Source organism: Zootoca vivipara, chromosome 1 (genome assembly GCF_963506605.1).
Source record: "Zootoca vivipara chromosome 1, rZooViv1.1, whole genome shotgun sequence".
Taxonomy (NCBI): Eukaryota; Metazoa; Chordata; class Lepidosauria; order Squamata; family Lacertidae; genus Zootoca; species Zootoca vivipara.
The window spans coordinates 16,890,319-16,918,265 of record NC_083276.1 but is presented as its reverse complement, the minus strand read 5'-3'; the positions used below and the strand labels follow the sequence as shown (position 1 = coordinate 16,918,265).

General features: G+C 44.8%; 2 protein-coding genes across 7 annotated transcripts in view; one reads left to right on the top strand and one right to left on the bottom strand.

Moving 5' to 3' along the window:
* The first annotated feature begins 27 nt into the window (after positions 1-27).
* On the top strand, positions 28-13,633 carry CCNK (cyclin K). Of its 4 annotated transcripts, none has more exons than XM_035106316.2 (12): positions 28-274; positions 756-1,015; positions 2,958-3,039; positions 4,839-4,970; positions 5,302-5,370; positions 6,703-6,808; positions 8,250-8,307; positions 9,029-9,198; positions 10,332-10,603; positions 11,532-11,565; positions 11,775-11,846; positions 12,330-13,633. In XM_035106316.2, the coding sequence occupies exons 2-12, from the start codon at positions 819-821 to the stop codon at positions 12,944-12,946; spliced, it is 1,809 nt and encodes a 602-aa protein (XP_034962207.1). In that variant the 5' UTR covers positions 28-274; positions 756-818; the 3' UTR covers positions 12,947-13,633. The 4 variants fall into 4 exon arrangements, with proteins under 4 accessions (XP_034962207.1, XP_034962243.1, XP_034962198.1 ...); XM_035106307.2 differs by having other exon boundaries at positions 30-255; XM_035106325.1 differs by having other exon boundaries at positions 245-366.
* Positions 13,634-18,970: 5,337 nt separating this feature from the next.
* CCDC85C (coiled-coil domain containing 85C) overlaps positions 18,971-27,947 on the bottom strand; it is a 173,337-nt gene continuing 164,360 nt past the window's right edge. For all 3 annotated transcript variants that reach the window (XM_035106294.2, XM_035106276.2, XM_035106287.2), the window contains 2 exons: positions 27,651-27,749; positions 18,971-24,301 (listed from right to left, as the gene is read on the bottom strand). In XM_035106294.2, the coding sequence (XP_034962185.1) occupies positions 24,212-24,301; positions 27,651-27,749 (189 nt within the window). In that variant the 3' untranslated portion in view covers positions 18,971-24,211. The remainder of the gene's footprint in view (positions 24,302-27,650; positions 27,750-27,947) is intronic.

Genomic DNA, 27,947 nt, shown 5'->3' with positions numbered 1-27,947 from the left:
GTCCCTATTTCGCTCAAACGCGGACGTCCATGCGCGAGGAAGCGCGTGCGCCGGAGAAATGGAGGAGGCGGGATTAAGAGTCTAAGGTGGGGTTTCGATTGGGGGAGGCGACTCGCTCGTTCGCGTTTCTCCCGTAGCCTGCGTGACGCAACGACGTCGGCAACGGCTCTGTCGAGGATCTCTCCCAAGATGGCGCCGCTCAGGGGTTGTCGTTGATACCTCGACGCGTTTGGCTCCCTGTGGCGCGTTGCTTCTGTGAGTCGTTCTGGGGAATGTGAGTGGCTGAATGAGGGTTACGGGGCCCCCGGAAGTCTCCTAAAAAGGGGACCCCTCCTAGAAGAGCTTGTGGCGGCGACAGTAATGAAGGTCGGGAAAGCGTTTGCTCCACTTTTCCCGTTTTTGCCTCAGGCCCGCCTGAAACCGTCTTAAAAGGGCTCTTGTGGCGGTTTCTGATAATAATAGTAATAATAATTAATTAATTAAAAACACGACAAAACATCAAACATTAAGAACTTTTCTAAACAGGGTTGACTTCAGATGTCTTTTAAATGTCAGATAGTTGTTTATTTCCTTGATATCTGATGCTAACGATATAAAGGATGTTACTGGCAAAAAACTGTGTCATAATAAAATAGTAAATTTTAATGTCCCACAAAACGTTCTGGTTGTTTCCTGTAATTGGTGTATGTAACATTTTTGTGGGAAACTGTTGTCTTCTGGTCATAAAACTAAACCCTTACTCCCCTCCAAAAAAGGTTGGAAAGCTGCCCTGAAAGAAAGCCAACGCTTGAAAACTGTGAACCATTTGGCATCAATAAATGAAGGAAACAAAAGAGAACTCCAGCCCTTCTGTAGCATCGACAAACCTGGACCACACAAAACCATGCTGGTACTGGGATAAGAAAGACTTGGCTCATACGCCATCGCAGCTAGAAGGACTTGATCCAGCTACCGAAGCAAGATATCGGAGGGAAGGTGCTCGCTTCATATTTGATGTAGGAACCCGTTTGGGACTGTATCCTTTGAGTTGGGTGTTGCACAGTTGGTTGGGTGTTGCTTTTTTTTTTAAGCAGTTGAGAGTTCAGTTAAGATTGCTCTTAAACACCTGAATACTTTAAAGTCAGGCAAAGTAGTTGTTGAGTAGTTCCACCTGAATACTTAAGTCAGGGTTTCAATAGCTTGTGTGCAGTGATCTATTGAAGTGGCTTATAGGATGCTAGGGAGAGTACCCTCTTTCCCTTTCCACCCTAATACAGTGGTACCTCGGTTTACGAACACCTCGGGTTACGAACTTTCGGTTTACGAACCATCGAAACCCGGAAGTAAGTAACCCAAGGTTTCCGAGGCCTATGGAGGCCTCCACGGAGGCATCGGAGCGTCCGTGACTGGGACGCAGCCACAGAAGCGCTCCGATGCCTTCACGGAGGCTAACTGTGTGGAAAGGAGCCCTGCAGCTGCGGCCGCGTCTCTTTCAAAGCGGGTGGGGGGGTCCCTTTGGAAGCGCTTACCTTGCGCATAGAAAACAGCGGTGAGAGGCTTGGCTGCGCGGCGGTGGCGCTCGCAGCTCTCCTTCCCTCTACGTGGTGCCAGCCGGGCGACCTTTCTCCTCCTCAGAGCAGCCGCTACCACCACCATTAGCCGTCGCGCTAATGTGGAGAGGCGTCGCAGGAGCGCGACGGCGAAGGCCCGCTTCTCTTGAGCCCTCCGCGAGGCCGGCTCAAGAGAAGCGGACCTTCGAGCTCCTGCGACGCCTCTCCACATTAGCGCGACGGCGAAAGTTGAGAGACGTCGCAGGAGCGCGACGCTGAAGGCCCGCTTCTCTTGAGCCCTCCGCGAGGCCGGGTCAAGAGAAGCGGACCTTCGCCGTCGCGCTCCTGCGACGCCTCTCCACATTAGCGCGACGGCGAAGGTGGAGAGACGTCGCAGGAGCGCGACGCTGAAGGCCCGCTTCTCTTGAGCCCTCCGCGAGGCCGGCTCAAGAGAAGCGGACCTTCGAGCTCCTGCGACGCCTCTCCACATTAGCGCGACGGCGAAGATGGAGAGACGTCGCAGGAGCGCGATGGTGAAGACCCAGCCTCGCGGAGGGGTCAAGAGAAGCGAGGCCGGGCCTTCACCGTTGCGCCCCTGCAGAGTGGAGAGGCTCGGGCTTGAGAGAAGCCGCTGCTGCTGCCGCCGCCGCCACTCCAACCAGAGCCAGGCGCACCGCGAGCCACCCCAGCCAGTCCTGGCCCCTGGTGGTGGTGGTGGCTGCTCTGAGGAGGAGAAAGGTCGCCCGGCTGGCACCACGTAGAGAGGGAAGAAGAGCTGCGAGCGCCACCGCCGCGCAGCCAAGCCTCTCACCGCTGTTTTCTATGCGCGAGGTAAGCGCTTCCAAAGGGACCCCCCACCCGCTTTGAAAGAGACGCAGCCGCAGGGCTCCTTTCCACACAGTTAGCCTCCGTGAAGGCATCGGAGGGCTTCTGTGGCTGCGTCCCAGTCACGGACGCTCCGATGCCTCCGTGGAGGCCTCCATAGGCCTCGGAAACCTCTTGGCAGACAGTGAAATTCATGTTAAATTGAAGCTTTAGGGGGTGTTTTTCATCGTCTGGAACGGATTAATCCACTTTCCATTATTTTTAATGGGAATGTTTGCTTCGGTTTATGAACACTTCGGTTTATGAACAGACTTCTGGAACCAATTGTGTTCATAAACCGAGGTACCACTGTACTGTACTGGGGACAGTCATGAAATTGCCGTCTTGCAAAAGTGTCAATCCGGGATGGAATAGAAATTTGTTGCAATGGATCTGTGACATTGGCACTATGCATGGGACTGTATTCTTGGCAAATAACCCTATGCAGATGCATCACCATTAAAAAAATTAAGTTGTCATCATTTGCGTTTTGAGGCATCATTTGCTTTCAGTTTCAGTTGGGTTTGAGCTAAAATCTGTTCAGAGCCTTATCTTGTAATCCAGACATTATGATACGCTAGCAACTGGGATAATTTATTTTCATCGGTTTTACATGTTCCATTCCTTCAAGCAGTTTCCAAGATATGTAAGTATAAATATGCTGTTTTTATTCAAAAACTGTTAATAATACTCTGCCATTCATGTGTATTATGCTAAACCCAGAAGTGACCAGAAAACATCACAAAATGCAGCAGAGTGGGGAGTTTGCAGGCTTTTTCAATGATGGTTCAAATATATGCAATTTCACTGGTGTGCAGGTGCCTCTGAACGTAACTCCCACGTAAATGGGGGGCAGGTTGCCTGTACAGTCCATAATTCAAACTATAGTTAGGCTATAGCTTAGCATTTTTGCTGGGATCATACCATAATATGCTAAATTAAATAGGGACAGTTTATTGTACAAATTAAATTTCTACCAGTCGACAAATCTGAGGGTGAAATTGGTGATTTCATAGTCATACCTCGGCTCCCGAACGCCTTGGGAGTCAAACATTCCAGCTCCTGAATGATTGAAACCTGGAAGTGAGTGTTCCAGTTTTCGAACGTTCTTTTGGAAGCTGAACATCTGATGGGGTTTCTGCAGTTTCTTATTGGCTGCAGGAGCTTCCTGCAGCCAATCAGAAGCCATGTTTTGGTTTCTGAACGTTTCGGAAGTTGAACGGACTTCCGGAATGGATTCCGTTTGACTTCCGAGGTGTCAGTTGTACCTCAGAAGTCAAATGGAATCCATTCCGGAAGTCCGAGGTATCAGGTACAACTGATACATCGGAAGTAAAATCATGTTCCTATGGTCCCGAGATGTAAAGGTCATATGAATGCCACTGTTACACTTCATTGTGTGTTCTCACAAGTGGCACAACCCATTATTGTGTGTACAGATCCGGCAAGACAGTTGCTTCTAATCTCAGCTTGTTACATACAGTGAAGACACCAGGTAGCCTGACATCTGGCTGGTTGATAGGGGATCAAATACTTATTTCACTCATTATAATGCACATCAATTTCTGACTTTTGTCTTCTGGGTTTCTGGGGGGGGGGGGGTTCCTGTTGTTATTCTGTCTCTCACAGCTACAATAAACCTACCATTAAAAAATTACAGTGGTACCTCGGTTTATGAACACAATTAGTTCCGGAAGTCTGTTCATAAACCGAAGCAAACTTTCCCATTGAAAATAATGGAAAGTGGATTAATCCGTTCTAGACGATGAAAAAAAACCCTAAAGCAGCAATTTAACGGAGCGCTTCCGTGGCTGCAGCCCAGTCGCGGAAGCGCTCCCCGGCCTCTGGGAGGCATCGGAATGAAGTCCCGGCTCCGATGCCTTCGTGGAGGCCGGGGAGCACTTCCGTGGCTGCAACCCAGTTGCGGAAGTGGTCCCCGGCCTCTGGGAGGCATTGGAATGAAGGCCCGGCCTCCCCGAAGGTATCGGACGCTCCGGTGTCTTCGGGGAGGTTTGGCCTTCGCTCCGATGCCTTTGGGGAGGCCGGGCCTTCGCTCCGGGCCTCCAGGAGCCATCGGAGTGAAGGCCCGGCCTCCCCGAAGGTATCGGGTGCTTGGTAGACCTCAGGCACCTTGGTTTACTAACTTCCGGGTTGGGAGTGTTCATAAACCGAAAATTCGTAAACCGAGGTGTTCGTAAACCGAGGTACCACTGTATGGACTGGTCATTTCTTCGTCAGAGGGCAAACAGGCAAATTTAGCAGGGGATCAAATACTTTCCACCCCTCACTGCATCAGATATATATATTGTTTTGTATGAGTGGATAATCTGTTTTTCTTTTATAAAGTAAAATTATTATTTCCTCTGAATTTTATCTTTGGGCAACTTTCTAAAGGAGATCTCTCTCTCTCTCTCTCACACACTCACTCACTCACTCACTCAATAGGTGACTGGAGCTTGCTGTCTCTTCCTAGCAGGAAAAGTTGAAGAAACACCCAAAAAATGTAAAGATATAATCAAAACAGCTCGTAGTTTATTAAATGATGTGCAGTTCGGACAATTTGGAGATGATCCAAAGGTAAACTGACATGTGCCAATGATGCTTTAACTTAACATGGTGCAACCGTAGTAATATTGTCTGTAGATCTTCAGTATAGTACATGGTTTTAGTGATAGTGTTAGAGTAAAATAATGTGAACTAGAAGTCTTCTTAAGCTAGATAAAAAACAACAACTTGATATTTTTAAAATAAAATATTACCAGGATCTTTCATCATTATTTAAACAGCTGGAAGATATTTCAGTGGTTGGGTTCATTTAGATAGTATTTTTGCCATATGTTATTTTCAAAGGCGATGTGTATTGCAGTGCTTGTGTGTTGTTCTCCTTTGCGTTTGCCTGTCTTTTCAGCAAAGAAATAATCCACTGCACAGGGGAAGCAGTGAAACTGGCCACACAGAGTGCAGCCATATGCATACAGTAAGCAAACTGGAACAAATACACTTTTGTCACTTATTTCTTTGTTATAGTTATAGTAGGCATTTTGTTACCCACAAAGTCTTCTTATTTTCAAAAAATTAACATATGCTGGAAAGTCTTGCAGGTTAGCATGAATATAGTATTTTCATTGGCTTTTCATTTGGTAAACTGTACATGTCTTGCTAGACTGTGCTGCCACATTATTTGTGAGTAACTTTGGATGTTTGGAAGCTTTTGAACACCTCTTGGAGCAACTTCCTGTAAATATTACTGTGGTTGTCTATTTTTTGTGTAAATTTCTGTAGACCTAAGCCTTCAGCTAGTCATAAGGCACTCAGATAGCCAATATTAGTAATAAGGAACTGCTTGTTCACTTTGACTTCTGAGAATGTTTTCTCCAACTTTGCTTGGAGTTTTAGGCTAAGAAGCTCCTGTCACAGTTTGATGGCTGAACAAGCATTTGGTTCCACTCCTACTATCTTATCATAGCCATGGATGGTTGCCTAGCTCTTGCACCTAGTGCTATAAGTAATGGGGGGAAATGCAAGAATATGCTCAGGGAGTACTGTCAACTTCCAAAGTATCCCTTTATGATGGATATTTTACTTTGGCTGTTGGAAGTCATTCCTGAAATCATTGAAATCTGGAAGCTCGTATTTCTTTTCCTAGTAATTAGCATTTGACTGCACTTCTGTGCAGTTTCACTCTTTCCCCAAAACTGTGCTGCAGTATTACGTACTTTTTACAAGAAAAAGACAAAAACGTGGTTGTACAGCAGGGATCAGCAACAGGATTTGCCATTGGGCTTTATTGTAGAGATAGTACTAGCTAGAAAAGTAAGCCCCCCCCCTCACTGCCATGAGAACTTGTGACTTCCCCCATTCCACCTTCCTCATCTCTTCCCCTATTTTGCGGTGGAAATGGGAGGCACACAAGGTTTGATCGTAACCATGGTTCCTTAGGCTCTGCTGTTTGTTGACCCTATGATCACTTAAGTCCACTGTGATGCCAAGTATAGAATATGAAAAAAATAATTGAGGGGTTCTGGTCATCAGTTTGTGAGGTAGAAGGTGATTTCCAGTTGCTGAGCGTTGTTGCATAACCACAAAAATGTGGGTGCTTGTATGCACTCATTTTATATAGCTGTTAAAAGCAAAATTTTAGTTTTAACAATTAGGTGAAGTTACTGCAGACAAGCCCAGAAGTAGATAACCCTCGATGTGGCTATCCTTGGCATTATTGTGTAATGCCATCTGGAATTTATAAAATGTAAAAAAAATAATCAGTTGGCTTTTTGGAGTAATGGAGTCTTTGCCCTCTTATGATATTTAGGAAGAAGTTATGGTTTTAGAGAGGATCTTGTTGCAGACAATAAAATTTGACTTGCAAGTGGAGCATCCTTACCAGTTCCTGCTTAAATATGCTAAGCAGCTCAAAGGTATGAAAATAGCATTGCATTTCTCAGTGCTGGCATGTATAGGTGATGTCATACTCATTTTTCTCCGCTGTTTGTGTCAATTTAATCAGCCACATTTTTAGAAGAAATTATTGAAGGGTGGGACGCAGACAGATGAAATGTCTGATAGGCCATTTAGCATATTTTGTGCTGAATGTGTGTGTTTTCATGTACAGTGGAACCTCGGTTTACGAACGCAATCTGTTTCACAGAGGCGTTCGTAAACAGAGGCATTCGCTCCTGAAGGCACGCGATCTGCGAATCCGACGCCGCGGAACCCAGATGTAAACACTTCCGGGTCCGCGGCGTTCGTAAATGGAGGCGTTCATAAACAGAGGGAGGTGTAAACCGAGGTTCCACTGTATGCCATTTGTTTTGTAGATTGAGAGCTGAGCTTACACTTACTCCGGGGCTTCTTCATGCCTTTTCTCAATGTAAAAGCCTGTATGTGTAGGTCATCAAGCCTGTTACGGTTCTTAATTTGCCTCATGAGGCAATTGTCCCTCAGTCAGGCCCACCTGCCGCTCACTTGATGTCATATGATATCAGGCATGCGATAGATAAAGCTGCGGTTGAAAAGGAGCAATTGAGAGTGCTTTCAGCATCATTCAAATTAGATGCTGAATGCAAGCCACGCTGCGTGGGCTGAATCCTACTCATACCAGATGATTAACTGGTGCACAAACCCTGCACACCTGTCATATGGGACTTGTAGAAGGTTGGTCACAATTGGATCTGGCCCACTAGCTGAAACATTCCCCACTCCTGATAAAGTAGAAAGTATGAATACTGTGTAGTAGAGCATCACACATTTTTATTCTTTGTGCAGTGAAACTGCAGTGTTTTCTTTCTTCCAAGGAGGAGGAGACATCTAATTCTACTTAGGTCAAGGAACATGTCTCACTTTTTCATTGACTTTTTAGCTGGAGTTGCCACAATTCCAAGTAGCAGCTGGGAGCTGTGTGTAAAGAGCTGTTGTTGAAAAGGTTAGACTTGCACATTTGCTGTTTAGTGGAAGGTGGGGTCTCTGATTCTAGCCTCTTTTGTTTGGCAGAATGTAACCTCCTCAAATGGGCTTTGACTGCACAATCCATTGAATCAAAAGCTTCATGTGGTTGTGTGCAAAGTTCACCATCTAGATGGAGATAGCCATAAAGAAATCTGCCTCTGTATATACTTGGTCCCAATGTAGGTAAGGAAAACAGTAAAGCTGTTTTTCTTACTGAGCCTGCAATCTGCAAAAACACAACAATTTTCTTGGGTTTTATTCCTATATACACTTCTGTGAACACCAGTTTTACTTTGTGGGGCTTCTGAGTGAAAATTCATAAGGTTGTGTTACATATCTGATAATCACCAGACTTTGTAATCATTTTCTTTTCTCCTTTCCTCTTTCTGTCACTTAACCCCCACTTCTTAATAGGCGACAAGAACAAAATTCAAAAACTGGTTCAAATGGCATGGACATTTGTAAACGACAGGTAAAAAAAACCTGCAATCATATGCTAATTTTTACTTTAAAAATCATTATGCTCAGTAGTTAATCACTTATTGAGGCTTCCGTTCACTTTCTTTTTTGAAGCATTTCTAAAGAACTTGAAAATGGCATTATTCAGATTTTTAGTCTACCCCATCCCACATCCTTGGCCACACATGCCAAGTGTTCTGCAATGTGGCTATAGCTGTATATTGAAGTGTGCAGTGGATGGACGAGGAACATGGTGTGGGAGTGCTAAATCAAGTACCTGGAAATGGTAATGGTCTGGATGGGAGCCAGTGAACTAAAGCTCAGTCCAGAGAAGATGGGGGTGTGAACAGTGGATGATTCATCTGCTCAGTTAAGTGGCATTCAACCTGTTGTTGAGAAGGTTACACTCCCCTGGAGGATCAGGTTTATAGTCTTGAAGTGCTCATTAATCCATCATTGTCACAGGAGACACAAGCAGCCTCTGTGATCTGAAATGCCATTTACTAGCTTGGCCCTCCCTAGGCAAGGGATAGTTTCACTTTAGTTATCCAGGCCCATTAGAACTACTGTGTACATGGGGCTGCCTTTTGTAAATAGTCCAGAAGCTTCAGCTAGTAAGATTTATTTACTGCCTTCCTGCCAAAGGGCTCCCAGTGGTTTATGTTTTATAATACCATATGCCAGTGTCTGGTGATAATGGATTCTGATAATGGATTCTGGTTTGGTTTTTCTAGTCTGTGCACTACATTGTCGCTGCAGTGGGAGCCTGAGATCATAGCGGTTGCTGTCATGTATCTAGCCGGCCGTTTGTGCAAGTTTGAGATTCAGGAGTGGACATCAAAGCCAATGTACAGAAGGTGGTGGGAGCAGTTTGTGCAAGATGTACCTGTGGATGTCCTGGAAGGTACCAAAATTATTTGCTGTCCAAACCATTTTTCTCCGAACCATTAGTTTTACAACAGGCATGATTTATACAACTTGGATACAAACTGCTGTTTATTATAAACCAGAATATAGCATGATAGCTCAGTTGGTTAGAGCATTGTGCTGATAATGCCAAGGTTGCAGGTTCGATCCCCATGTGGGACAACTGCATATTCCTGCATTTCAGGGGTTTGGACTAGATCAGTGTTTTTCAACCACTGTTCCGCGGCACACTAGTGTGCTGCGAGATGTTGCCTGGTGTGCCGTGGGAGAATTACTTTATATATAGTCAATATAGGCACAGAGTTAATTTTTTTCAACATTTTCTAATGGTGGTGTGCCTCGTGATTTCTTTCATGAAACAAGTGTGCCTTTGCCCAAAAAAGGTTGAAAAACACTGGACTAGATGATCCTTGGGATCCCTGTCAACTCTACAATTCTGTGATTCTCTTTAAATAAACGGGGGTGTTTGCAGCCCTCATTCAGAGCCTGTCTGGGAAAAGTACTATTTCATGTTCCATTTGCCTCCTTCCAAATATTGATAAATATTTATCAATTTTTATATCATACCTTTTGAACCTTATTTGTAGGTATGGAATGCTTTGGGTCCTTCAGTAAAACCATGTTTAAAAAGGGCCCATACTTTTAAAGTAGCATTCTCTCAACAGTTTGCCTTCTAATGGTTTTGATCTCAATCTGGTGAGCAGAGCTCTACTCACATAAAGCTCTGCTGGATAAAGCGGAGGGGGGGATTTTCATTTATTTATTCTTTCTGAAGCCCTCTGTGCCCCCTCAAAATTTGCTCTGGCAAGCACGAGAGAGCAGCACAGAAAAGGTGATGGAGGGGGAGGCAGGGGAGCTGCAAGGGAAAGAGGGAATTGTCAACAACCTCATATGGGGGCAATTGTCATGGCCAGCTGAGAAGCTGACAGGCACTCAGAATGTCATATAAAGGAAAGCTAAGAAAATAAATGAAGTTTGTGGTTCCTTGAAAAAGCATTAGGTAAAATGTTTCTGGTATGTTTTTGAACACAACTTACAAATATAATTCTCACGCTTTAGCCGTTCACTAGAGTGTGTAACTTCCTGTCTTTTATTTCATTGTTCTAAAAGACATCTGTCACCAGATCCTGGATCTGTACTCGCAGGGGAAGCAACAAATGCCTCATCACACCCCACATCAGCTGCAGCAGCCTCCTTCCCTTCAGTCGACGCCTCCGGTGCCTCCAACCCAGCAGTCTCAAAGCTCAGAGCAGCCACAGGCGCAACAGCTGAAAGAGTCTCAACAGGCAGGACAGCCGCCGCCGCCCCCACCCCCACAAACACAGCCGTCTAAAAAACCATCTCCTCAGTCAAGTCCTCCCAGGCAGGCGAAAAGACCAGTGGTAAGAATAACAGAAATGATGTTATTGTATTGGAAAGTACAGTGGCCATTTTTTAAAATCAGACGTTGGTAACAGGGTGTCTTACTGGAGAATCTTTATGCAATACAGTACTTATATAAAGCTCTTAACTGTGCTTTGCGCTATACATGAATAGAATAAACAAATATCTAAAGTTTTGAGAAAGCATGGAAGAATATGGAAAGGTACATGGTGTTGCTGTTTTATTGATTGATTGAAATTACTTATAAGCTGTGTTTTAGGATAAATCCCCCCCCAGCAAAGCAGATTCCAACAACAGAATATAAAGCATAATGAATTAAAAATGTAAAAACGCAATAATCAGTGGCGGCAGCCAGCAGGTAGCATTAAGGCAATGTTAATTCCATGTTAGCTATAACATTACAAAAATAGTTAAAAATGAAGCAGCATCAAAAATACACTAGTCTAATTAAAATCCTTAACCATAAGAGAGCAGCAATAAAAATGTTTTCATTGTCCTGCAACAAAGGACCCTGGTGCATCCCAACAAGAACGGGGCGGAATCACCGTGTTGCCACTACTGAGATATTTCCTTTCAAAACATGGAAGCTGAAGTTTTATGAAGTGTCTACATGGTCAATCTGGTGTTTGAAATAAGCGAGCATGCACCGATTTGTGCAGCATGAAGCTGTGGTCCGAAGATCACAAGCTAAAAGGCTTCAACTATTTGGCTGTTAAAATACTGAAAGGGTATGCCACTGATATGTCATCATATTAAGGATTTTGATTATAATATTTGCTTAAAATATGATTCTACATATGATCCTAACCCTTAACTCACCAGCATTTGATGTCCAGAGAGGCTGATTTAGGATTTTTTGATAATCAGTGCTTTGAATACTGCTGGTGTGATTTGAGTGTTTGATTTGCACATTTTTCTCAATAACAGGCAGCATCACCAAAGGACGAAACCAAAACTGCAGGTATTCCCCCCCCCTTTGTTTTAAAATGATCTTGTTTTGTATGGTAAAACAATGGTTGAATTATTAAAGTGTACTATTATGCATAACTACCCGCAGCGAAGTCACAACGAGTGTTTAATTGCATTGTTATTTTCCTTTGAAGAAACCTTGGTTGCTACTTTTTGGGGTGTGACACTCACAAGATCACCTCTGTTTTGCTCTATTTTCAGAGGCTCCTCCTCCTAAAATTGCTAAAATTGAGACTTCACACCCACCAGCACCCCCTGCGCATCCACCACCTGGTAAGTTCTGCTGCGATCTGCAAAGTGCGTGTTGCCACCTCTGTTTTACTCTGAAACTCTACATATGCTGGAATGTCATCTCTCTTACATCATGGATGTTGGCTCATGTTTCCACTTAGCTGGTCAATGTACCAAAGATGGCATTCAAACCAGAAACTTCACGCCAAGAGTCTGGGCTTTCCCCATTATTTCATTCATGATCTTCTTAAGTTTGGGGGTAATTACTTCCTCTAATTTTTTGTAATAATTTACCGTTACCCAATCAGGGCCCAGAGATTTTTCCACTTTCATTTTCATGAAATGAATGAAAATAAGGAAAATGTTGAGGTTTTGTTACATGGAGGAAGCTGAGGTTGCCTGGGAGCATGCGTATCAGCTCCTAACAAGTACAGATCGATTGCCCAGTTAGCTGGCAGTGTTCTTTCTGTCAGGCGCAGATGCAGTTGTGACTGAAGTATTGTGTTCTTTGTTGCTGTTTTTCAGAGCATAAGCCTCCTCTGACCGCCACTCTTTCCATGGCAGGCGATCAGACGACTACAGCAGACTCTGTAGACATGGCAAAGGTGCAGATTGCTCCTCCGTCGCATTCCGCTCCTGTGCATCAGCCACCCCCTTTGCCTCACCGCCCGCCACCCCCGCCTCCGCCATCCAGTTACATCACCGGCATGTCCACCACCAATTCTTACATGTCAGGAGAGGGCTATCAGAGCCTTCAGTCAATGATGAAGACCGAAGCACCGACCTATGGAGCTCTGCCACCCTCCTATGGACCTCCGACTCACTTACCATACCACCCGCATGTGTACCCTCCCAACCCTCCTCCTCCTGTTCCGCCACCCTCGTCATTCCCCCCACCAACTATTCCTCCTCCTACCCCGGGATACCCGCCACCACCTACCTACAATCCTAACTTCCCCCCTCCCCGGCTGCCTCCTTCTCATGCTGTCCCACCTCATCCTCCTCCAGGACTGGGAATGCCACCAGCAAACTACCCCCCTCCTGCTGTGCCCCCTGGTGGACAGCCACCAGTGCCACCTCCCATACCACCGCCTGGGATGCCACCTGTTGCTGGACTTGGACGTGCTACCTGGATGAGATAGCAGTTGTACATAGCATACGCTTTAACCTGAGGGAAGGAGGGAAATGGTTTGAACAGGATAGCTGAGTGTCAACTAAGGGAATAGTCTGTATAATGAAGAGGCTGATGTATGGAATCTAGGAGGCAGTGACTTAGAATTTTGACCAGTTCACAGTTTGTAGAGAGAAATGCCGGCTTTTAGTTTCAATATTGCAAAGCTAACTGAAATCCAAGTTCCGAGTTCATTCTAGCACTGGATTACTTTGCACTAGTGAAGATGTTTTAAAAGCCATATTGGCTAAGTTATATTGGTAAGAAGAAAACTTGCTTCTAGAAATCAGTGCCTACTTGCTGAGTGTCGGGATTAAGGTTAGCATTCCATCCAAGAGACCCTTTCTGGTTTTCATTTATGTAGTGTTCCAGCAACACTTAAGAGGCAATTTTATTTAATATATATGCGCATATATAACTCAACAACTGATTGCTGATGAGCCTCCATTGGTGTTTGGCTTTCTGTCATTTTTTGTTTGGAATGTACTGGGTTCTTGACCTGTAATGTATGTTTAAACCTACGTGCAAATTCCTGTACATAAATATCTATATTTTCTAAGTGTGAAAGTCTGAATGTAATGGCATATTGTGATTTACAACTTGGATTAAAAAAAGGCTGACTTTGTGGAAATGTACCCGAATAAACCTGGTCCTGGAATCTAGTGTGGAAAAGCAGTCATTTATCCCAGTAGTTCAGTGTTTCTCAACCTTTTTTGGGCCAAGGCACACTTGTTCCATGAAAAAAATCACGAGGCACACCACCATTAAAAAAGTTAAAAAATTTAACTCTGTGCCGCCCTATATTGACTATATAATTATGACTGTAAGAAACACTTGCCAATTGCTGTGTTGGTTGCAATCTCCTGTAATAAGGCTTCACAAGCCGCTGATTTCTCTGCCAGCACAATCCTTTGCTCAGCAAGTTTCAGGTTGAGCCCATCCAGCCAGCTTCTTTAAGTTTGTCTAAAACCACCCTCCCGTGGTGGTGGCTGTTGAGAGCTGCGCTCGCCCTGCGTCGTGACCCGGCCGGCTTCCTTTCCGGCGGGTCAGTGTTGTGAATTGGCGGCCGCCAGGCACGTGACAACGCAAATCGCCCTTCTCGTCGCCGCACGTCGCGGCACACCAGCCAGCGTCTCGCGGCACACTAGTGTGCCGCGGAACAGCGGTTGAGAAACGCTGCAGTAGTGGTTCCGGTTTCCGCCTGCAGGAATGGCGGACCTGTTTTCCATCTCTCTGACCTTTGTAAGGAATTTGGCGGTTGCTAGGGGAGTAAATGGCAACCCCCTACCCTCTCCGGGGGTTACGGAGAGGGGCCGCTGGCCCGCGATGCCCCCAGACCCACTCCGACTGTTTTTGGAGTGGGGGGAGCTTGGGCTGAGCACTTACAAGGGCCAGGACTCCCGGACGCTAATCTGCATGGCGGGGATTTCCATGGTTAAAGAAGATAATTAGGCTTAAATCTATGGACATACTTCAGAAGGAGGGAAAGAAGCGCTGTTTACTGCTGAGAAATTTATGCTGCCGAGTGAGAGGAGTCAAAGATTGTACTGCATCTGGAAGAAGGATTGATGGGGACGGAGCGATAAGGGGAGTGAGTTTTTATTTTATTTTTTTTCTTCATATTGTTGCCTCGTACCTTCCCGGACGCGATGTCCTGGCTTGTTTGGAGTGAAAGAGAAGCAAAAGACTGTGTGAGTTGAACCTTATAACTGTTGTTACTGAGCATATTTTTTTAAAGATGTGGAGTTGCCGATGAGAAAAGCCCCCCCCTAGTCGGACGGAAGGAGTTCTGAATGCGTTCGGAGGATTTATGAGCTGTGACGCACTTTAAATTGGAGCAGCGACCTGAAGCTAAGTTCAGCTATAGGGCAAGGAGATCCATTAATTTACCAAGAGTCTATGGTTTGATGTTTGGGTCTCCTGCCTGGAAAAGCTGTAAATTCTATAATGATCGTAAATCTTCATGGCTATGAGAGAAAAGCGAAAGTGATTTGAGCTTTTTAAGATGGCGCTACTTCGAATTGCTTCAACGCAACAGGAGCTCCATTAAGAAGATTTATGGGGAGGCTGGACTGATTAACTCACACAGGAGAAAGAACATCTGTGAGACTTTGTTTGATATTTATATCAGCAGCTGGGAAACAATCGTGAAAGTGGAAAACATCTATGTGACTGTAAGGGGAAGATCTGGATTATTATGAACTTGAAGGACGATTTGAACTTTAGAAAAAAGACGGCAGTGGACAGTTGCGAGGAATTCCCAATTTCTTGAAGCATGGGAACCCAAATAAAAAATTCTTTAGATGATTTGGCATAACATTCGGTCTGATTGATATATATATGTGTATAATTTGAAATATTGAATGTGATATAATTGGTTTTAATTGGAAAATTAATAAAAATATTTAAAAAAAAAAAAAAAGGGAAACGCTGCAGTAGTTGACAGCTGGTTAGCTACAGCATTAGAAGGTTGCAGCGCCTCTCCTCCCAACTCAAATTGTGCTACTTGCAGTCACATCACCTATCTGAATTACTTAACTGTTCTTCTAATATTTTCACCTTACCACATTTTCTGTGTCTCTCTGCAAGGCATTCCTAGAAAGATACAGAAAGGAATGCCTTAGCAGTTGATAGATTGTTGCTTGCTGCTCTAAGTTACGGTCAGCTACTGGACCGCCAGATGATGGCGACCAATGGTTTTGCCTAAATACCAATCAGCTAACCAGGAGAAGGAGAACTAGTTCTATCAACTAGAAGGTCCTTCATTAGAGTAACCTGGTCCTTTGATTGTTTGTGGTGTTGCTGCAGAGCTGGGGGTCCCTGACGTTGGGTCCAACAAGACTCCTGCTTTCCCCATTTTTTAAAATAATGAATGTGAGTGTGTGTTCATGGATGGTTAAGGATGCTGCCTCTTTGTGAGGGTGTTGGCTGCTTCTTTGTCTTGTTTTGATGGTGATAGATGTTTTGCTTATTTTGGATGGCAGGGTGTGAGCATGACTAGTTCTTTCTATGAAATGGCTATTTTGTGTAACCCACAATAGTTTCTTCAATTTCCAGACGTATTCCTGGCCTCGCAAAAAGAAACTGGTTGCTGTAGAGCATTATGGGTGGGGAGGGGATAAAGAATGACACTTAGGCATGTTCACCTATAACAGGCATGAACCAAGTTTCTTTCTGAACATGTATTTTGATCACCCTTGGCAGTTCATGAAATCACATCCTTCTGTTTTTCCATGATCACATCTTTCCATTGACTTGCTGAAGCTTCAGGGGGAAAGCAATGTCGTTCAGTGGTAGAGCATTATTTGACTTCACCCCTGGAGGCACACTCCATTGTCTATCGAGACCGATGCCAATAGCAGCACATGACATGGCAAGGACTGTGCTGGGTAGGGAACATCTGCACATAACTCGTATACACTCATCTTTCCACAGTGCCTATGAATGGTTTTCGATGACATGTTTGTTCCCAGATATAGATACATAATTTTCAATTTCTGCTCCTTTTGAAATACTGTAATTGCTTAGGAATAGCCAGCAGGTCAGTGACACGGTTCTGCACTGTTTTTATCAACAGCAGGACATCAGATGTCGCCAGAGCTCAAGCAGATCCATTTCAAGCTTGATGCAGGCTTGGCACTCTCCAATAAATTTTGTCTAAAAGGTCATCAGCTGTAGCAAGGAACACGGTGTAGCACTTTCATAAAAGCCACACCATGCTATCAAAGACCATTACAGTACTCCGTTTCCTGGGAAATGATCAACACGGCAATCTTTACAGCTGGAGAAGAAAAGTCAACGGGAGCTGGTTTGCTGGAGTTCGTATAATAGGGGACTTAGTCTTAGCTAAACTTCTATGGACACTGTAAAAGAGAACTTGTTTTCAGAAAGCATCACTTTTCCTTTGATTAGTGAATGCTTTCTGGTTATGCCTTTTAACAGGAGAGATTTTTTTTCCCAGGTAGAAGAAAGCACCTGCTGGTTCTGGAAGGTTACACTGCAATTTCAACTTTTGGTTTTGTAAATAATTTTGTTTGCTTGTGCCCTGTAGCTCAGTGAAAGTGAAATCAGTTGTCTGTGCTTTCAGAAGTGGATGAAATGTGTGTTGTGGTCGCCTTCTAAATTAACAACATCTCTTCTGTATATATTTGAAGCTGACTCCCCAATCTGCTATTTTGGACTATAATTATAATCATCCTTGCATATTGACTGTACTCACTGGGGCCAATGGAATTAGTTAAAAAGACAAAAGGAGTAAATTATGGTTAAATACTGATCTGATTTAAAATATTCAGGTGAAAGTTTCTCTGCAAAATATTCCTATAACTGCAAACTAAGTTGAAATATTGCAGGACTGCAAGATCACAGGGTGAACAAACCATTGTCCTACCCTAATTTCCACCCAGTGGCAGAGCTTCATGCTCCGGCACCGGGGGTGGAGAGCAGGCGGGGGTGGGGCTGGCTCGCGTTCTGAGGGCGTGGGGTGCCTCCCGTAGGGACGTGGCACACGTTCTGGGGGCGTCGCGCACTGCCCGTAGGGGGTGTGTGTGCGTCCTGGGGGCGGGGACCACCGCCTGTAGGGGCAGGGCGCACGTTCTGGGGGCGGGGTGCCCAGGGCGGAGCGCTGCTGTTGTCCCCCCTTCCTACGCCCCTGTTTCCATCCAATCAATTTAAAGCCCTTAGTTTGTCAAAAATCCAAGAAAAAATAAATCACAGCTCACATACAAATAAGGTATTTTATTTTCTTCAACTGAATGTATGCACTATCACAATCTCTTACTTAATTTTTACTAAAATATTTCAAATGAAGTTTTACACACTTATCAAAAAATCTGCTTACATTTTCTCTCCTCCCCACCCGCCCCATCCCGACTTCACAAAAGCAAAGTGATTCAAAGGTATAAACGTGTGTGCTAAGATCTAAAGACATTGCTTATATATATACATGAGCAGAGGTACTAATTTATTCCAGTTCTTTTAGTCAGTCATATACAGAAAATAGTGCGGGGCTGTAAGATCACAGGTTGAGCAGAAATCATAATTTCATACTGATTTCCAAAAGCAGCACAATTTTTCCCCACTTTATGAAAAATATACAATTTTATCACTTTACAGTCATGCACTTTGAAAAAGATCAGTAGTACTTCTCCTTGTTTCTAAAAAGGTAAAAGGTCACTTTAAAACACTGATTTATCGCTATAATTTGATTTTTTTTAAAAAGTGCCGTTCTGAAACAAGGTTGTGCTCTTCCTCACAAAGGTACAGGGAGCCCACCTGGAGTTTGCCATTTCACAATTTTCCTCCGACTTGCAAATGTTAAAATGTTGCCCTTTTTTTTTCAAAAGAAAGGAGGGTAGAGGATGGAAAACCATGGATTTTGTTCGGACGTTTTACAGCAGTTGCAACTCAAAACCGAATGCTCACGAATTTCTGGGGTGTAAAAATTTGGTCCCAGCTTTCTGAAGCAGGTTGTAGCTTTGAACTATCATTTTTTTAAATCATTTGTAGCAGGGGTGTGGGCTGTCCATTCAGCTGAAGAGCAAGATTTACACCCCAAAACACACACTTTCGAGCACAGTGTGCAATGTTTAATTTTGCTGATTTTGACAACTGAAACTTTAGCACCCAAGTCATACTGCAAAGTCTTTGAGTGATATTTCCCACCCGCTTCCCGATCCCCAAGGAAGACACTGGCTTTAGCTCAGGTTGAGCTAAATACAAAGCAGCAATTAACAACAACAAAAAATTACATATAGCATTACATCTGTAAACTCTACAATGCATATCTTGCATTTGAGTGCATCTTATGCTTTCATCTTTTTGTTGCAAAGGGGAAAAACCCATATAATTAGAAGTACTCAGGAGCAGGGGGAATTATTTGCTTGAATAGCACTAATTATAATAGTATGGTTTGTGCAATATTCACTATAGCGAGTTTATTAAGTCCTGGATGTCTTCTCATTTTCAGATTGCTTGGGGGTGAAGGTAGCGTTCATGGCATTTATTGGTTTCATGGCCAACACTTCATCCCTGTTGTGTTTTTAAAGTTTGAATTTTACCCAATGAAATAAAATGCAGTGCGAGTAAGTGTTTTCCTTTGGCTTGCCATCTCCCCCGTCATTCAACAAGCTGAAAGAAAAATCCAGCCCACCCAAACATCTGGAGTGGGATCCATAAGGGCCTGAACTATACACCAAAACACTACTCATCAAATTTGCAGAGGACACCAAACTGGGAGGGGTAGCTCATGCCACAGAAGACAGAATCAGAATTTGAAATGACATTAACAGATTGGAGAACTGGGCCCAAGCTGCAAAATGTAATTTCAATAGGGACAACTGTAAGGTTCTGCACTTAGGCAGGAAGACCCAGATGCACAAACAGGATGGGCGACACCTGGCTTACTAGCAGTACATGTGAAAAGGATCTAGGGGTCTTGGTGGACCACAAGCTGAACATGAGTCAACAGTGTGCTGCAGGAGGGAAAAAAGCTAATGTTATTTTAGGCTGCAACAACAGAAGTATAGTGTCCATATCAAGGGAAGTAATAGTACCACTCTATATTGCCTTGGTCAGACCACACCTGGAATCCTGTGTCCAGTTCTGGGCACCACAGTTTATGAAGGATGTTGACAAGCTGGAACGTGCAGAGGAGAAGCAACCAAGATGATCAAGGGTATGGAAACAGCCTTATAAGGAGCGCTTGAAGGAGCTGGGTATGCTTAGCCTGGAGAAGTGGGGACTGAGAGGAGATATGATAGCCATCTTCAAATATCTTAAGGGCTGTCACATGGATGCTACACAGGGGAACATGTGCAAGAGGTGGGCAACCAAGATGATCAAGGGTATGGAAACTAAGCCTTATGCGGAGCGCTTGAAGGAGCTGGGTATGTCTACCCTGGAAAAGAGGAGATATGATAGCCATCTTCAAATATCTTAAGGGCTGTCATATGGAAGAGGAACAAGCTTTGAGGGTAGGACTCGAACCAATGGCTTCAAATTACAAGAAAGGAGATTCCGACTAAACATCAGGAAGAACTTTCTGACAGCAAGTGCTGTTCCGACAGTGGAATGCTCTCTCTTGGGAGGTTGTGGACTCGCCTTCCTTGGAGGTTTTTAATCAGAGGTTGGGTGGCCATCTGTCATGGATGCTTTAGCTGAGATTCCTGCATTGCAGGATGTTGACCCTTAGGGTCCTTTCCAACTCTATGATTCTGTCCCAACTGCCTGGACTTGTCATTCCAACTGCAACTCCATACTCTCTCTTGGAATCTCTATGGACGGCTTCTGACTTCCAAGGCTTCTGAAAGGCTGAACTACAACTGACCTGAAAATGGTTTGCGTCATTTGGGGCCTATTTAAATGAATGAGGTGGATTTTACAGCTATGGAGAGGGCACGTGGGCATAAACATTTCTGGTATTACAGTTTTCATTAAGCGAATGTTCACCTGAGTAGGTTAAGGGCTTTTTTGGAGAGAGTGTCTGGAAAAAAAGCCTTGGGTTCCAATCCTCATTCCTCTTACTTCAGGAAGGGGGGAAAAGGGGGTGGAGAACAACAGGGAGATTATCACTGTTATATCTGCCTGTGGTGAGAAGAGCAAGGAAAGAGGGAGGCTGTGTTGTGAGCCCAAGGCCCCACCTGATCTCTCCTTGGGATAATTCCCAGGGGTGCTTTCAGGTGACCTGTTTATTGAGTATTCAATCACCCTGACTTGTCAACGCTGGCATTTATTCTGATTTGTTTCCAGGGAGGTTAGATGATGATGCTTCATAACGAGTGTTTTCCCACACTGTCCAGAACATGTCCCCATCACATTCCTTACTGCAAACAGCAGCATCTTTTGAGGAAGTGAGTTTGTTTGACGCACAAGACCTCACCATCTTGCACGACCTGAATTTGCTGGTTTGCAGCTAAATCCCAGCAACAGTCTGGACGCCCCAGGTCATAAACAACATCCATATAGGCTCAGTACCTGGGTATGGGAAGGATGTGCAAAGTCAAGAAAGGCTGGAACATATTCAAATGGAAATGCAAATGGAGAGGTATACTGGGAAGACTTTGACTAAAATCTTTTCGGTTTATCTATTGGTTGCAGATCTATGCAGGTCCTCGATAAGAACAAACCCTGAATAGTGTGATCCAATAGAAACAGGCCTAAAAAACGGAAAGATCTAGCAGCACAATAGCCAAAATTCTTTCTGAGACCAGACTGCAACGGCTGAAGGTTTGGCAACTTCAGGGTAAAGTGAAAATGCAAATATCTGAAGAGTGAGCATTAGACCCCAACTCTCCCTTTGTGTCAGTTATTTTACACAAGTGGGATTTCATAGCCGGCTAGTGAGTTGTTATGCTTTCTCGGGGAGAGCCAACATGGTGCCATTGGGACTACAACTCCCAACAGCCTTAGCCAGTGTTCAGAGTGATGGGGGTTGTATTCTAGCAATGTGTGAAGCTCACTCTGCTGGCTCCGCCTGCGCTATACAAGTTAAGGAGATGTACAAAGAAATGTGATGAAACAGGGAGAAAGCGATCAAAGTCTTTGGCAGGTTACAAAAGAGCTGCATTGTCATAATAGAATACCGGCGGCCCCTCCACGTTATATACAGCAGTTCAAAGAGACACTTGATGTGGCCGAGTGGCTGAACCACGGCGGCAGCACTTCTGAAGGACAGTGTTTCCTTTGTGCGACACAATTGGCTGCTCCTCCGCTTACGTTTTTAGATAACACCATTCTGCACATTATTTCAGTGAGAAGAGAGAGAGAGAGAGAGAGAGAGAGAGAGAGAGAGAGAGAGAGAGAGAGAGAGAGAGAGAGAGAGAGAGAAAGAAAGAAAGAAAGAAAGAAAGAAAGAAAGAAAGAAAGAAAGAAAGAAAGAAAGAAAGAAAGCCACTCTTTGCAATGTCATACCAAGGCTGAAATAAGCATTTTTTTAAAAAAGGAGAGAAGGGGTAGCATTTTCTTTTCAGTTCTGTAAAGCGTAGGCGATAGGGGACACTGAAGAACTGCTTCACACATCATCTTTTTCTTTCTGTCTTTCTGCCATAGAGCTAACGTCCGGATAAGCAAAATCAACAACAGAGACAGAAGCACGTCCACTGGAGGGTGATGGAAAGGTAGGCAAGGCAATTGTACCTTTAGCTGTTGGATGCAGAGTTGCATGTAAGAGGGAGTTTAGGCAGGCGAGAATGGGATGCTGCCCTTATACTGAGGAATCTAGTTCAATACTTTCTCCAAGGCCTAGCAGTGGTTTGCGGGGGGTTTCAGGCAGGGGGCGCCACTTACTGAACGAGTCTCTTCCACGCAACTATTAGGAGCCGGCTCAATGCCAGTGCCCATGGGCAAGATGCTGTTAGTGGGGCTCCGTCTCTAAGCATGCTCACCTCCTCTTTCTCCCCTCCCCTCTTGCCCATTTGCCTTCCTCTCCCTTTGGATGCAAACCAGCACCACTGCACATAGAGAGCGCAAGGCGTGTAAATCAGGGGTCAGCAAACTTTTCCAGCAGGGGGCCGGTCCACTGTCCCTCAGACCTTGTGGGGGGCCGGACTATATTTGAAGTGGGGAAAAAGGAACCAATTCCTAAGCCCCACAAATAACCCAGAGGTGCATTTTAAATAAAAGCACACATTCTACTCATGTAAAAACACGCTGGTTCCCAGACCGTCCGCGGGCCGTATTTAGAAGGCGTTTGGGCCGGATTCAGTGCCCGCACCCTAGTTTGCCTACCCATGGTGTAAATGTTAGGGTCCTTTTCTCCTCACTCACTCAGAAACCGCTGGGGAACAGGCAGCAAGAAGGCCAAAAGACCCCCCAAGAATTGGCAGTGGGCCCTTGGCTAGGGTGTGGGCCTCAGCAAGTGCCTAATGATTCTGACCCTTGACACCAGACCTGAGCCTGGTCCTCCTGAGCATTTGATCACTCCAACCTACTGTTCGTCATGTGTCAACGTTGCATTAAGTGCCTGCAATTATTGCTTGGAAGCTGCAGCATTTCCGCTGCAGCAGCATGAAAAAATGTAAGATTATGCAAGCAGGGTCTCCACACGATTGCCTCGCCCGGAAGCTGCTATGCAAGAGAGATGGGCAGACAACAGGCTTATTGGGGCTCCTTTGCTTTCTGCAAGAACCACAATATCTATCTGATGCTAAACAGACAACAGTGAGAATATAAGAACGTGGTGCCTCCGAGCATGTTCTGAGCCTAGGAATCTGTTCTCAGCACAAGAACTGAGCGGAGCTCACAGAAAAACCCATTCGAAAGCTTTCTTCATGTCAGGCAGTCTGTTTGCTACTGCCGGACAAAAGCTCTTGCAAATCGGCCAGAGATCAGCCAGCAGACCCCTGCAGATCTACCTTCTGCCCATTCCTGATCTAAAGCAGCCACCATATCTTGCGGGATTTGGGGATTTCAGCCTGGAGTGGAGAATGTGACCTAGCAACATGAAGGCGAAGTCACAATGTTTTCAGCTGCGCAGGCCAGGGGTTGCTTCTCAAAACGCGCATTTTAATGCCAACCAAAGATCCCTAGGAAAGCTTATCACTCTCAACAGGTAATTGCCAAAGTAATAATGCTACAAAGAAATCACAGAGCTACTTTTGGTGTTGTGGATTCCTTGTTAATTTCTAAAACAATGCAGCCGGGGTTTTAGCTCCGTGAACAGGGCAAAGCAAGAAAGGGCGGGTGCTTTTGGACGACCTGTTTTATTGCGCATTTGTCCTGATTTGTTTGCAGGGTGATGTTGCACCAAAAAAAGTGCACTTTCCAATGCATTTCTCCATCACTTTCCTTATGGCAAATAGCCCAATCTTTTCTCTCTTTTTTTGGCCATGGGGGGGGGGGGAGTGAAGCAGTTGTGTTGTGCAAGACCTCCCAATCAACTCCCCGTGGTGCAACCAAAATTTGCAATTGCAAAATGGCAACGGACTGGAAACTGTCCAGGTGAGGAGGGTCCCTTGCTTTTGGGTCCAGGTATCTCTACATATGACCGTACAACAAAGCAGGTTGTCACTACAATACAAATGACACAAATCGGCCATTAGAGGATAGTTATTAACCCATTTAACATGGTTCTGGATCAGCACAGCCTGCAGGCAAAGCCTTCCAAGCTGCCTTATTTACACTATAAACAGTTACAGAAAGATGGGAGCGAGTAGGAAAAGATAACCCTGGCAGCTAGATGCAGAGAAGTCCCTGTTGCTCTTCCTCTTTCCTCTCCCAGCCTTGCTGCATGAGGTGCTTATAACGGGCCTTTGAACTGGTTTCCGGAAAGGTGTTGCCTGATCGATGGTTTGGAGCTCGCTGCATCTCCCAGTTTCCGCCAGACGACCTAAGAACAGAAGGAAAGAGAGGGAGCTTTTTACCATTTGTTTTATCTGCATTTGTACAGAGTTTTCTATCCCACCCTTCTAGTGCCTATATGTGCTACTCAGGGCGGCCTACAACAGTTTTAAGATTTCATTGTTGTAAGATAGGATAAAGGTAAAGGCCGCAAATGACCCTACGGCCTCTAAGCGCTTGCAGTTCCTAGGAATTCCTGGCCCCGGTTGGGTTTGCGAGATTCCTCTCTGATACACTAGGTGGCACCCAGATCCCGAGATAACGTTGGCTGACAGGTTTAAAATGCTGGTCTTGTTAAAGTCTCCCGAAATTAGAACTAGAGAGGGAGATGGCTTAGGTAATGGTATCAAACCAGCAAATTAGGCTCAGACGTTGAGTTCAGAGCTAGGTCAGTTGCTGGCAAGCTTGCAAGAGTCATGTTCCCTTCTTCAAGCATTGCTTCCAAAGTGGAGCAAGTTGTGTGCCCTTCAGACAAAAAGTTGCCGTGCATTAGAAATCAAAAAACGCTTAGAGCAGCCATCGTCAACTGAGCGCCCTCCAGCTGTTTTGGACTAGAGCTCCCATCCGCTCCAGACGTGCCACCTGGGGCTGATAGAAGCTGCAGTCCAAAACATCTGGTTGGAGACAGCAAAAATGCAGAAGGGCTAGCACCATTTTTGTTGTTGTTGAGAAGGATACTGAAGTCAGCCCTGTATAGCAAAGTTCTTAATGTTTGATGTTTTACTGTGGTTTCAAAATTTGTTGGAAGCCACCCGGAGCGGCTGGGGCAACCCAGTCAGATGGGTGGTATATAAATAACATATTATTATTATTATTATTATTATTATTATTATTATTATTATTAGCCACCCCTGGTCCCAGGCAAGAGCCATAGCTCTGCCCCAGCAAAATTACATCTCTTGGACAATTTCCTTAAGACACCTTCCTTACAAGTCTCCGAAGCAACCGAGTGAAAGAGAGGGTTACATTATGAAGGGCTGTACCAGTTCAGGGCTCAGATTACTGAGCCCTTAAAAAATCCCTGGTCTCCAGAAAGCTCGCCAGCCAAACCAGGCTCTTAGGCCAGCCCCTGGCAAGGTCTGTTTGGGGAGTCCATTTCAAAAGACCAGGAAGTGTCGGCAGCATTCCTGAGAATATTTCCTCGTTTGTCGTAATATCTCAGGCTGTGCAAACATCATTATTTTGTTTTTAAAAAGAGAAGCTAAAAGGGATAGCCTTTTGAGGTGCAGCCCTCACATCCCTGCACCAAAAGCGACCTTTTTCTAAAGACAGATTACAGATTTCATTGTCGAACAACAGAGCACATTCCGCAGTGCTTCACATCCCAGAGGGGGGATTAGTTGATGGCACTTGCAATGGCAAGGTGGACCGCAGGGTTTGTGGGAAACCACCCAGGTCTAAGGTTCACAGCTGTTTTCCAGGGACATATCCTTGAATGTTTTTTCACTCTTTGTGTGTGGGAAAAACCACGATGCCTTTCCCGTGCGCTTAAAGAAACAGGGCTTCTTTTGTCATGGATGCTCATGGCTTCGTGCCATGTGGCAACCCACAAGCCCAGGGTGTTTACATCATACAAAGATTAGCGGTTTCCATCTACTGAAAGCTTCTAAATTGGACCAGATCCCACTGGGGAGCATGAGCTTTCAACCAGGTGGCCCCACGAGCGGTGTAATTCCCCAAAGTTTTGTTTATGTTTTGTTTTTAGGGGAACAGACCTGAAATAGTCAAAACAAGTGGATGAGAACCAGAGAATTTCAAGGCGAATGTTAAATCCTACCCACTCTTATCGAGAGATCACTGGCACAGGACTGGGCTGCAGTCCTATACACAGTTAACTAAAGGTAAGCCCCAGTTGAAGTTCCCAAGAATATCTATCTATCTATCTATCTATCTATCTATCTATCTATCTATCTATCTATCTATCTATCTATCTATCTATTTATCTAAATATGCACTGGGTCAGTCTGAAATCGAAGATCCAGGGAGGCTTTTCACTTGCAAAAGAAGAAAGAAAGGGAAGTAAAAGATGACCACAGTTTTTGACTTTCAAAAGCAATTTGTTATGCACAACCTTCAAGAGTAGCCTTTCCAAACCTTGGGTCCATTGGACTACAACACCCATCATCCACAACCAGCAGGGGCAGCAGTCAGAAATAATGGGAGTGATACAGGAGAGATATGTTTCATTGCAGCTGGGGCAGATGAAGACGTCCAGTTGTGCTGCTGCAGATGCACCATAGTGTTTATTCTCTCTGTGCTCCTCCCAGTGCCCATTCCTCCTCTGGTCACTGCTATGGAAGCACAACCTGTCTGCCTCCAGGCACTGGAGACAGGAGTGCCAGCATGCTGGGAATGTGGGCTTGGGAGAGCACGTCTTTCTTTGAGACTCCCAACAACATCAGGGAACCCAAGGTTGAGAAAGGCTGCTTTAGAGTACCAAGACACTCTCTGGATTATATTGGACTATAATCCACTGTATTGGATTACAGTGGCACCTCGATTTACAAAGGCGATCCGTTCCACGGCGCTCTTTGTAAGTCGAAACCTTTGGATGTTGAAGCGTCCATTTTGCGCATGCGCGAAGCGCAATTTTGCGCTTTGTGCATGCGCAGACCGCGCACGCTGCTTCTGCACAGGCGCAGAACACGCGCACGGCAAAAATACTTCCGGGTTTGCCAACTTCGTAAGTCGTAACCTTCGGAAGTCAAGGTACCACTGTATAGTCCAATAAGACACACAGGCCCTGATCCATTCTGACTATGGGAATCCTGATTCATGAATGGAATTTTCCCCACCCACATTTTTCAGTGAAGGAAGCCAAACTCCAGCCATAACTCAACACACAAATACACCAGTCCATATATCCATATATATGTGAAGGTCTAAGTGAGCCCCAACCTGGTGTCCTTCAGATGTTTTTGGATTACAACTCTCATGTAACCGTATATAGGATTGTAGATTTAACTGAGTTAATAACAATTCCCATTCACAGAATTGTGGTTTTGGGATCAGATAGGGAAAAAGATCTTCAATAGGTGATTCTCATCGCCATGTTGAACTATAATGACAATGACTGGGAGGATGGAAGGAGCCACAATGGTCCCATTTCTGTAAAACTGCAGTAACCTGCCAGATACCCTCTGCAACCTTACACCCACAAGCATTCTGAGTGTGTGAACGTTCTGACCGACAGTATTCGTAACCCAATTTCTCTGCAGGTTGCAAAGACAACAAGCACCTAAGCCTGCACACACAGAACAAGATATTGGACAGCATTTAACACCACAGTTGGAAGTGAAAAACTGAAATGGGAAAGACTGTGAAAATGGGTTCATTACATTGCACATTTCACGAACAATTGCTTTCTCCTTTTCACTCAGGTCTTCTTCATAGTTTTCTTGTATTTGCCTGTCCAAATTCTCATGGACTTCAAGGACCTACAAACACAATGGACATGAAATTGTAAAATGATGTCACACAGTGATAGACCCTAAGGTACCCCTAAGTGGAATGACCACTCCATCCTCGTGCCGTCTGCCACATTGGGAGGGCAAACAAGGCAAAATCTCAACACACACATAGGAGAGTGGAAAGTCTAATGTGCCAGTAAAACATATGGAGCTTGAGATAAACGT

What these genes read in the sequence shown, in the direction of transcription:
- CCNK (XM_035106316.2), top strand. Translation starts at nt 819, where the DNA reads ATGAAGGAAACAAAAGAGAACTCCAGCCCTTCTGTAGCATCGACAAAC. An exon ending in ATATGCTAAGCAGCTCAAAG is followed by an intron (nt 6,809 to 8,249) that starts GTATGAAAATAG and finishes ACTTCTTAATAG; the next exon opens with GCGACAAGAACAAAATTCAA. An exon ending in ACCTGTGGATGTCCTGGAAG is followed by an intron (nt 9,199 to 10,331) that starts GTACCAAAATTA and finishes TTGTTCTAAAAG; the next exon opens with ACATCTGTCACCAGATCCTG.